This window comes from Malania oleifera, chromosome 3 (assembly GCF_029873635.1).
Source record: "Malania oleifera isolate guangnan ecotype guangnan chromosome 3, ASM2987363v1, whole genome shotgun sequence".
In the NCBI taxonomy this organism is placed as follows: Eukaryota; Viridiplantae; Streptophyta; class Magnoliopsida; order Santalales; family Ximeniaceae; genus Malania; species Malania oleifera.
In genome coordinates, this window is record NC_080419.1 from 73,546,769 (window position 1) to 73,559,391 (window position 12,623).

Genomic DNA, 12,623 nt, shown 5'->3' on the forward strand with positions numbered 1-12,623 from the left:
GCAATGTAATATATAGTATGGTTTGGAAATACAGATCCCTGATATTGTATGATGTGTATGGATGTATAGATTATGTTTTCACTACATAAGTATGATTTTATATTCAGATTTACCCTAGTGCCTTCCGAGGCTCGAGTTTCATAGCAGGGGGTATCAGAGTAGTTCATATATATATATATATATATATATAAAATAAAAAGAAAAGAGAGGTCGTTACATACATAGTTTGAAATCCCTTTACCGTTTTAATATCTTCCTAAAAACAGTAGCAACATGCTAATTCTAAAAACATAATATTCTGATATTATATAAAATCATATAATTTCATACTCATGCTACACAAAAGTGAATATTGTTCTATTCATAAAATCTGCACCAAAAACATATTCCCTGCTAATCTATATTAAAATCATTGTCCTGTTAACAATAGTATTTTCAAACTCAGGTCTAAAACATACATAATTTCCTTGAAAATAAAATCTAAATATTAATAAATAATTTCATAGAAATATTGACTTAGTTTATCCCCTTACCTGACTTATGGAAAAGCCAACAATCTACTCCAAAATTACACCCGTGCGTTCCCCAACTCAACACGTTGAAATTGCGTTTCCCCCAACAAAACTTCAGTATAACCCATCTACAACCTTTCCTTAACCCAGAAATACCAAATACCTTAATAAATATTAAAATAATCAACTTACCCAAATTTTGGGATGGTTCTCAAGTTAGCCTAACCAACAAATCACTCCAGCAAATTCATAGAGAATCTTCCTAGGAGCAACGTGGCGGCTTCGGATTGTCGAACCGGTGAAGAACGAGGCTGGATTTCTAAAGAGAAGAGGGAAAGAGTCGTAGGAGAGAGAGAGAGAGAGAGGTTCTGTAAATTTTTTTTCGCAGAAAATTGGGTTCTTGATCTTATATAGAAAGTTTGTCCACGTGGCCTCGTCGACGAGTCACATTTCTTCGTTGACAATTCAATGAATGGAGCTCATCAACGAACACCTTCTCCTCATCGACGAGTTTCAGAGTCTAAAACAGTCCTCTCGGTAACTTCTTGTCGACGAGAAGCATGTCCCCATCGACAAGCCCAAGAATCCTACTCGTCGACGAGCACTTCTTCACTCGTCGACAAGACCTTGTTGAAATCTTTTAAGAAAATTCTTTTTTTCTCTCCTTCTTTTATTATTTAATTACTATAATTCTTTTGGTATCTACAATATAAACATAAAATCCTATCTTGTGTTGCTCACCAACATTTTAGGTTTAGATTTCTTTTTGAATTTTATGTGGCTTGTGCTTAAATGTGATAATTTTATTGAAAGTTTTTAATTGAATTGTTCTACCATGTGATCCTTGTTTTTAAAATTATTAGAATATTTTTAGGATCTATATGGTTTGTTTTTTTGGGTATTTATTGAATTTCTTTGTGCTTATTTGCTCAACTAGAAAAACATTGTTTGTTCGAACTTTCATGTTAAAGTTTCTTTTTCAGCAAGCATTGCCCCTAGTATTTATCAAAAATATGAGGGGATATTATATATATATATATATATATATATATATATATAAACACACACACACACACACACACACACACACACACACACACACACACAATTTTAAAAGCAAGAATTGAACTTATATAAAATATACCTTATTTCTTACTTATGTGCGTGAATGCTTTCATGACTGTGCTAGTATTGTATTGAAATTTTATGTCATGAAATTATATTGTCTATAAATTTTCAAAGGATGCTGCATAACTAGTTCATGGTTCATACATGAAAATACATGCGAACTAGTTAGACCAATCTTATGCTCAAACCTATATTTTTATATATGCCGCACGCTTTAAATTCAAATCTTTTGCGGATCTTACATTGTGCTTAAATTGCAATGGTTTGAGAATATTTCTGGTCTGATCTTGTTAACATGTCATTTTAATTGACTAGTTATACTGTTCTGTATGCTTAATGGCCATATCTTTCAAATCAGTTCAATTATTTCTATGCCCAAATCCTATGCCAAAAAGAGGGAGTGTTTTTCTTAGAAAAATAAAAATTATTTTAGAAAACAGGGAGTTCTCTTAAGTTAAGTTTGTTTTAAATAATCAAAATGTTTCCTACTTAACTTAGCCTTTTTTGTTGATGCCAAAAGGGGGAAAATATTTATGAGCAAAATGTTAATGACGAAAAGGGGGAAGTTTTTAGGGACAAAAATTCAGAGGCAAATATCAGAGCATAAATGCTCTTTAATGCAAAAATTAAACGCGTAATTACTTTGTAATGTCTTCTTTCTTGATATGCATGTGTTATATTGTCCATATTTTTTGGTTATGCATAATCTTATGGGCAGCCTTTTTAGGTTGTACCCATTTTCCTATAGTGCGTTTGTTATCATCAAAATGGGGGAGATTGTTGCCTTTTGGAGTCTGGTTCCTATTTTGATTCTAACAAAGCACTTGGATCTAATGTGTGTGTCTGGTGTTTTGAACAAGTTTATAATTCAGAATGCACACATCGAAAAGGAAGATGGAAGCCAAAATGGACTTAAAACTCATATCATACTAGCGTATTCCATGAAGAGAAGAGCCAAAAGAAGAAGACATGTTTTGAATTGTAAATGCATTTAATTTTTTATTTTTGGTCTGTAATAATGCATGCATCTGCAAGATATGGATAAAATGCTCAGAATGACCATAGACAGACCTTAGGGCAGACTTCGGTCGACCGATGTTGGATTTTTAGGCTTAATTAAAAAAGCCTTAGTTGACCGTCTAGTTATGTGTTATAACCCATCAGTCGATCGACGCACTATTTGCTCAGAGTCAAAGTGTTGACCAAAACTTGGTCGACCGATCGAATTTGAACATAGCTTCCATGGTTGATCAAACCTAAAATTTTGACTTTTCTACCACCCTCAGGCAACTGACCTTATGGTTCAAAAACACCTCGGCCGATCAAGGTTTATGAACTGACAGACCGGCCTTAGGTCTGGGTGACCGAACCTACTAAGGTTTGGCAAATTACCTTGGCTCAACCGACCTATCATCGCCCATAGCCAACCAAACCTATTTTTAAAAATAAATTGGCTATGAGTGTTCAGTTGACCGACGCTGTAGGTCAACCGAACCAAACCTACCGGGTTTTAAATTTTTTAAGGGCTAATTTTGAATTAAACAATTTGAAAAGTACCCAGCGTGTCCCTAACGGTCATATTTTTCTAAAAATCTATATATACCCCTTCATAAGCTTAGATTAGCAACTTTAATTAGTCTTAAAAATCTCTCAAATTATTTTTAATCAAAGTTCCCCTAAATTTTTTTTATTGCAAAATTCTTTTCTTTGGGGCAAAAATCTTTATACTCTCTCAACTCTCTTTCTTTCATTCTTTGAATATGTTCTATAAGAGAGCATTTTTTTTGGGCATTTATTTTTTATTGTATTTATTGCAAAAAACATTTGGAGCATAAATCCTAACTTCTCCAAACATCTTTTATTACAATGTGGGAGAAAACTTTTATTACATTTTTATCTTTCAAGTTTTTATTGCATATCTCACTTTACATCAAAGATCATATGTTTTGTTTTAGAAAAAATACTTTTTAGAGCAAAAACCCTAGGTTCTCCTGTTATTCTTTGAAACATAATTTTTGGGAGAAAATGTTATTAAGGTCATATCTTTGAGTATTTTATCATACACATCATTTCTAAAAGATTAAAAATATTATTTTGAGAAAATACGCTTACTCTACTGAGCATAATTCATATCTTATTGGAGTGCATGTTTTAGAGCTTAAATGTTATACATCTTTGCTTATATTTAAAACATTTTTATGTGTACAAAAATTATTTTTACGTAGTGGTTGGGTTCAGCCCGTTAATTGAACTAGGGAGTCTCTGTCCCATATGAGAGACTGATTTGATTCAATCTGTAATTGAACTAGGGAGTCTCTGCCCTATAAGGGAAACCAGTTCAGGTTAGCTTGGTAATTAAGCTAGGATATTCCTCGTCCCATAAGAAAAGGTGTGTAGGTTGGAGTCAGCCCTGTAATGTGACCTGGGGTTTACCTTGCCTCATAAGGAAAGGTTGTAAAAAGCTTACGCTCTACCCATTTAAGTGAGCAGAAATAGTGAAATCCTTGGGGGGTATGCCCAAGGTGGGTAAGTAGGCTGGTTTGGCTGAATCTCAATAACAAATATCTTGTGTCACTCTCTCTCAATCTCATTTAATTACTGCACTTTATTTTCCATATGTGTATGCTTGCTTATTTACTGTTATAATTATACGCATCCACACATTTAATTTAAATGAGATATGCTACACACGTGTATGTCTGCACTAATAACTTAGTCGTTTTACATACGCTTTTTCAATATTAATGGGATATGAACTGTGTTTATTGGAATTGGTGTGATCCCTAGAGGGGGGGAGGGGTGAATTGGGTTTTAAAAACTTTTGGCTCAATTAAGCATTTATGTCGATTCACCACATATCATATCTCATTCAATGTATACGTGTGTATGTAAAATAATTTTAACAATGAAAGCAAACATACATGAGTATAGTATATCTTATTTAAATCAAATGTGTGTATGAAAAAAATTATGACATTAAATAAACATTCATACGCATGTTGAAATTAAAGTGCAAGAATTCAAATAAGATAGAGAGAGAGTGACACACAGATTTGTTATCGAGGTTCGGCCAAACCAGCCTATGTCCCCGCCTTGGGCATACCCTCCAAGGATTCCACTATCCTTGCTTAGTTAATCGGGTGGAGTAGAAGCCGTTACAACCTCTCCTTACGGGGCGAGATAAACCCTAGTTCAATTATAAGGCTGAGCCCAACTTGTCTTACTTACGGGGTTAAGACTCCCTAGTTTAATTTCTGAACTGAACCTAGCTGGTCTCACTTACGGGTTAAGATTCCCCAGTTCAATTCCGGGCTGAACCCAACTGATACAATAAAATAATTTTTGTACATATAACATGCTTCAAAAATAAGCTGGGATGTACACATTTAAGCTCATAAAATGCACACTCTAATATGATATGAAATTGTGCTCGGTAGAGAAATGGTGTAAAACAAATGTTGCAATCTTTGATGAAAGATATATATATGATAAAATGCATCAAAGATTTGAACCCTAATAGAATACTTCTCCAAAAAATATTTTCAGTACAAAGTAGGAGAACCTAGGGTTTTCTTTTCAAATAGTTTTTTGCACAAATAAAATATATATGAAAAATGAGTATTATGTTCTCCAACAAAGGTTTTTGCAAATGAAAAATATTTGGAGAATTTATGAGTTAAGCTCAAAGATATTTGTACAATGAATACAAAAACAAATGCCCAAACAAAATACTCTTTTTAAAAAAATATTTCAAAGAATGTAACAAAGAGAGTTAGAGAGTATGAAAAATTTGACCCCAAAATGATTTTCGAATTAAAAGAATATGTGGGGAACTTTGATTAAGTAAAAAATTTGAGAGACAAAAAATTTCTAATCAAAGTTGCTAATCTGAGGTTTTGAGGGGGTATATATAGATTTTGTGAAAAATATGAACGTTGGGGGACACGCTTGGTATTTTTCATATTGTTTAATAAAAAAATTAAGCTTAATTAGTGCTGGAAAATAACCCAACCTGAGAGGTTCGATCGACCATATCACTAAGTTCGGTCGACCGTGGTATTTTTGAACTAAGGTTTTGGTCAACCGTCCAAAGGCTATTTCGAACCCTTCGTAGGTTCGATCAACCATGATTGAGGTTCGATTGATCATTCATGAGGTTCGATCGACCGTGGCCAATTTGAACTATAAGTTTGGTTGACCAAGTAGTTGGGGGTCAGACACGTGTTGGTTCGGTCGACCAAGGAAGATACGTTCAAAACAAAACGGTCGATCGAGCGAAGTCAATATGTTGACTTCTGACTTGTTCGGTCAATCGAGGCATTTATATTGCCAAGGATTCAGTTGACCGGACTTTTAAATTAAGCCTAAAAATCCAACGTCAGTCAATCGAAATCACACAAGGCGGTTCCAAAACCTTTGTTCGATTTCGAACCCTTCGTAGGTTCGGTTAACCATGATTGAGGTTCGATTGACCCTTCATGAGGTTCGGTCGACCGTGGCCAATTTGAACTATGAGTTCGGTCGACCAAGTAGTTGGGGGTCAGACACGTGTTGGTTCGGTCGACTGAAGATGATACGTTCAAAATAGAACGGTCGACTAAGCGAAATCAATATGTTGACTTCTGACTTGTTCGGTTAATTGAGGCATTTATACTACCAAGGATTCGGTCGACTAGACTTTTAAATTAAGCCCAAAAATCCAATGTTAGTCGATCGAAATCACCTAAGGCTGTTCCAAAACCTTTGTTTGATTTTAGTTTTTATGAAAATGGTTTTTGGTTAAACTTTAGGTGCCCTGAGGTCTGTCTACAGTCAATCTGAGCATTTAGACATATCATGCAGATGCATACATTATTATAGACAAAAATAATAAAACTTAAATGCATTACAAATACAAATTAAATATGTCTTCTTATTTCGCTCTGAAGACTCCATTGAATACGCCAAGTTTTATGCGCTTTAAGTCCTGGTTTGGCATCCACTTCTTCTCCCTTATGTGTGTCCTGAATTATGATCTGTTCAAGCACTAAGTACACACATAAGACACTTGTGTTTGTCAACATCAAAACAGAGATCGAACTCAAAAAGTTAACAGTGGTGAATTGACAAATATTTAAATTAGCCAAAATATTTTTAAAACCCAATTCATTCCCCCTCTTGGGAATACACCAATTCCAACAAGTTTCAATCTCTCCTCACTAGAAATGTGCATATAGGTTGGACATCCAAATACTCTCAAACCCAAGTAGTCTACTGCATTACCTGTCCATATCTCCCCCCGCAACTTTTCCCTCTAGTGATGCGCTTGTTAATTAGTTAACTAAGAAACACGTCATACTCACTACCTTGGCCCACAAGTTCTTTGCAAGCCATGCATTCAACCAGAGACAACGAGCTCTTTTAGTTAAATTTTGGTTCATCCTTTTTGTCACACCATTCTATTGTGGTATCTTGCATACTATAAAATGTCTCCTTATGCCATGCTACTTGCACAACTCCATGACCTCGAATCATTGTATTCAATTCCATTGTCTGACCTAAGGCATTTAATCTTTCTCTCAGTCTGGTTTTTTACCTTAGCTTTCCACAATTTAAACTAGGAAAATTTCTTTGACATGTATCACATGAAATGCACCCAGACCTTTCGTGAGTAATCATCGATAAAACTCACAAAGTACATATGCCCACCTCATGATGCTACCCTTACCAATCCCCAAACATTTGAATCAATGTAGTCAAGAATACCCTCTGTCTTGTGTGTGGCTGTCTTGAACTGCACCATGTTCTGCTTCCCAATAACATAATACCTACAGAAATTCAGCTTACACGTTTTGACACCCTTCAAAATATTTCTCTTATGAAGCTCCATCATTCCACACTCACCCATATGCCCTAACCGCATATACCAAAAAATAGTTTTATCTAACTCAGAATCGGCAGCTACAGCTCCACCTACAAATGTGGTACCCAACAGTGCATAGATATTTTTCGCTAATTTCTATCCCTTCATCACCCTTAAAATGCCTTTACACACCTTCATTACCCCACTTTCAGACTAATAGTTAAACCTGTTACAATATAAAGTGCTTAATGAAATTAAATTCTTCCGTAGATCCGGTATGTGCCTAACATCACATAATGTTCTCACAACACCACAAAACATTCTAATTCTGATATTTATTATTCCAACAATTTTGCATAAAACATAATTTCCCATCAGAACAAAAGCAGAATTTACTAACATGTAGATACTGAACCAATCTTTCTTGGTGTCATGTGATAAGAGCACACCAAATCTAGGATCCAAGAATCTATGAGGTGATTTGGATCTAATGAAACAAAAAGCATATCACCATTATCGCTCTCTGAGTCTTCTTCTTCCACTACATTTGTCGATTTTGAAGAACCCTCTAGATTTTCTACATTCCCTTTCTTCCTTTCAAGACACTTTGGTTTTATGTGCCCCTTTTCCCTGCACTTAAAACACCGTATGTCCTTCTTCTTGGACTAGGACCGAGATTTATTAATACTCGATCCAATTTGGAACTTGCTTCTCCTATATTCCTTATTACCTTTCACCACAAGGCCTTCACCTTGTGAAATCTCATCGCTGGCTTTCTTCCTCTGTTGAAAACCTAGTAAAGCATCTGTAACCTCTTCCAAATTTAGGATTTCTTTTCCCCACATAAGAGTTGTAACAAAATTTTCATACGTATAAGACGTAGGTAGGGAATTCAATAGCATCAACGACTTGTCTTCTTCCTCGAACTTCACATCAACCAGCATTAAATCACTTATAATCTGATTGAATACGTTGATGTTTTGATTCAAATACGAACCCTCTGTCATCTTAAGCCAATACAATTTTTGCTTAAGATATAACTTTTATCATTAAAGACTTGGATATATACCGACTTTTCAGTTTCTGCCAAACAGCCGCCAGAGATTCCTCATCTATGATGTGATACAACACATCATCATCCAGACAAAGTCTGATAGTCACCATAGCCTTCCCTTCTAACTCCTTCCGTCCATGCCTTTAGGTTGACTTCCGTATAATGCCTTCACCATACCTTATTGCACTAATAGATCTTTAATCCTTCTTTACCATAGTCCAAAATTTCTCGATCCATAAAACTTCACAACATTGAACTTTGCAGAAGAAATCCCAGAAACCATTGTAACCAAGAGCTCTAATACCAATTTGTTGTGCAAATCAATGCGTAGTAGAAAATTGAATCACACAATGCAATAACCAACAATGAAATATACAGAAAACACAATCAGTTAGATTATATGAAAGCAATAAAACAATGACACGAAGAAATTACGTGGTTCGAAAACACTACAACACACTATCCTTATTACTTTCAAGTCCAAGACCCATTTAGGCCCCCTCACAATTTTATGGGCCCTAGATAGATTGAGCCTCTTGACATATGTTTTATATTTAATTTGTAAAATGCAAGACAATTAAGCTTGCTTGCATGTGTATGTCAAGTAACTAGGAGCATTTATTTTGTTAGTGATTAGTGTTAGCATTTAATATTTGTGTCTCTCATGCTTGTGTGGGAAGTGTAAGTTGTTTAATGTCTTGTCCCCCATGCTTTGTCCCCCCATGCTTTGTAACCCATGCTTTGTCCCCCACAGGCTATGTAACCCATACTTGTCCCCCCTATTTCCAATGCTCGTCCCCACCCCCCCCCCCTCCCCCTCCCAAAGTTAAGTCTGTATATACCCTTTTCATTGTAAGAACAAAGATAAAATAAAGTTGAAATTGAATATTGAAGAAACATTTCTTTGCTTGAACTTGTAAAACTTGTTCCTCTCCTTGTGAGTGTGTAGTGTGCGGCTACGATGTCCTCTTTGGGGATCAAGTGCTGAGAGACCACTAATCTATCCAGCAACTCCATCATCCCCTCCTCCATCTAACACTCTCACAACCTCCATCAACACCACACGGCCACCACCAACATACACCCCCACAACCACATTCCCTACGCTCCATAGCTACGTTTGTATTGGTATTTCAAAGATTGTACGAAGGACCTACGGTATGATCTATGCTCGTGTCAAACAACTTCAAATCAATTGGCAAATCTCTTGGTGAATTCGGTACTTGTTTTGAACCCTTACTTTATATTGTGTAAGCCTTTACTTGAAGCCAGAAAATCCATATTTGATAAGCCATTCGAATCATTAAATTTCGATATTGTCACTTACTAGCTAATATCTATTGTATGAATGTTAGTTTGTTAACATAGAACTTTCATTCTTGAAATTTTGAAATAGCATCTTTTCCGCATATAACTTGATTCCTTTGTGAATGAACAATTGGAACTTATTTTCTGGACAAACACATACATCTTTTCAAAAATCTAACAACATGTGAAATTTAGCATAATTTATGGTGTTTATGTTAGTTAATTGAATTCTTAATCTAAATTTTTTTGAATGTATGTGCTTGTGCGAGGGTTGAACATAGGACATAGGTCGACCAATCCCATCCTCTATCAAACCTATACTCTTGTATGTATCCCCTTGTGTATATGTTCCTATATGTACATCCTCGCATGCTAAAATAAAAAAATTTTGATTCCTTCTTTTCATGGCCACGTGGGAGCCACAATTTTAGGGAATTAAAACCGGACTCGAAACAAGATTCAATGGTAACTTGATTTAAAAACGAGGAATTAATGAACGAATTTAGTAATAGAGACTTGATTTCAAAAGGACTTAATTTACAAAAATAAAGACTTACTAAGACTTAGTGATAAGGGACTGGATTAACAAAAAGAAATAAAAGGGCTTTAGCTAACAAGGACTCGATTTCAAAATTAAATAAATAAAAGGACTTATTTAACAAGGATCCGATTTTAAAAAAAAAAAAAGAGAAGATAACATCGACTTGACTTCAAAAATAAATAAAATGAAAATACTTAATTAACAAGGATTCGACTTCAAATTTAAAAGGACCTAAATAACATGGACCCAACTAACAAGGATTTCCATGACAGAGACTTGTTCTTAGGGATTCATTGACAGAGATTTGATTTCAAACTCACACTAGGACTCAAATAGATGCTCCAAAGAGGGTCTTTCAATTTCTAACACAAAATTGACTCTTTCTTGTGCTAATCACCACACAATAAGGAAAAGAGAAACCCGATAAAAATTGGGGTGTCTACACCTACTATATGTTTCTCCAATAACACACTAGAGACTATACTAATTACATGAGACAATTACACACTTTAGATATTTCTCCTAGAAGACTTTGGAGACAAAATCACTTTCGTGTTCAAGTAATGTTCGTGTTGATGCAATGTTTCTCCAATATCGTTCTTAATTTTAAATTATATTTATTTTTAATAACATTTGATATAAAAAATACAATAAAAAATATTTCTTTTCACGCAAAAATTCTTGATAAAAAACGGAGAGCCTAAAAAGTTAGAAGGTTGAAAAAATTAAAAAACAAGATACCCCTTATCCTCTTCGTTATTGGCGTTGATCACAACAGCTAGAGCGCACCACCCTTTACTCTCTCTCTCTCTCTCTCTCGCGCCCCCCCCCCCCCCCCCTCTTTAAGAGGTTTGCGTTGGCTCTATTATCTATACCCATTTAATTCCCGTGTTGTAATTTGTAATGGAGCACAGGTCAGAAGCCAAGTGGGAAGGCAAGGCGTCTGCAAGGCTATCAAGAGCCAGAGCTGACCAAATATGGCCTCTCTTCACCGACTTCTTCAACCTCCACAACTGGTTCCCAACCCTTTCCACCTGTTACGGCCTCCAGGGCACCAACGGCCAACCCGGCTGCGTTCGCTACTGCGCTGGATTTTCCATCAAGTCCCCCAGCGGCGACGGCGACGGCGACGAGGACAGCACGCCCGTCAACTGGTCCAAGGAGAGACTGGTGGCCCTTGATCCCATGGAACGTAGCTTGACGTATGAGATTGTGGACAGCAGCATCGGGTTCGAGTCGTACACGTCGACGGTCAAGGTGAGTCCTGCCGGTGAAGAGGGGTGCGTGATCGAGTGGTGGTTCGCGGTGGATCCGGTTGAAGGGTGGAGATTGGAAGATTTGAGGAAGAAGTACGACGTGGGCTTGCAGCGCATGGCGGAAAGAATGGAGAAAGCGGTTGCAGATTTAAAGGATGGGGATGGTTGTACTGGATTTCGTACTACTGTTGCTTAATCAGTGGCTGTGCTCCTTTGCTTTACAATAATAATAATAATAATCTTTAGCATTAGAAAGGGATATTCTTGATCTGAATTTTAATATTTCCAAAATACCCTTATAATTATTTATAAAAATTTCAATAGCTATCCCTATATATTTTAATATCCCTAAAATATTCCTATGATCCATAAAAAATTCAAAAAATTTCTTATAACTAGTATATATATTTTAAAAATATTTCTATAACTACTTATAAATATTTTAAAAATACCCCTAATTATTCATAATTTTTTAAAATATATTTTTATAGTATATTTATTATTTTTTTTAAAAAATATTTTATTATAATTATCACTCAAAAGTTATGGAGCCCATGCATCACACATGTGTGTTACTAGTGATAATAATAATAATAATAATAATAATAATAAAACTACATTACAAGCTTTAGAAATTTGGTGAAATTGCACATTGCGTTATATAAATTTTATATTAACAATTTGATATTAATTTCATATTTACGATAGTTACTATTTTTGAGCGACCTCAATTACAATTAAAATTTTAAGGACATTTGTGGAGTAAAATATAATTAAGCCAAAATTTATCAACAACAACAACAACAACAACAACAACAACAATAATAATAATAATAATAATAATAATAATAATAAATTATTATTTGTTATAAAAAATGCAAGAAAATAAATTGAGATGAAACAAAAATTTACGTGGTTCGACTATGTTTGCTTCAGGACAATCGGGATAAAAAACTTCATTGTTTTAGGAGGAATTACAAAA

The 12,623-nt window shown here is 35.1% G+C and overlaps 1 protein-coding gene across 1 annotated transcript; it reads left to right on the plus strand.

Annotated features, from left to right (window-relative positions):
• The first annotated feature begins 11,244 nt into the window (after positions 1–11,244).
• LOC131152295 (lachrymatory-factor synthase) lies at positions 11,245–11,896 on the plus strand. Its single transcript, XM_058104111.1, has one exon. The coding sequence runs from the start codon at positions 11,289–11,291 to the stop codon at positions 11,835–11,837; it is 549 nt and encodes a 182-aa protein (XP_057960094.1). The 5' UTR covers positions 11,245–11,288; the 3' UTR covers positions 11,838–11,896.
• The last annotated feature ends 727 nt before the right edge of the window (positions 11,897–12,623 follow it).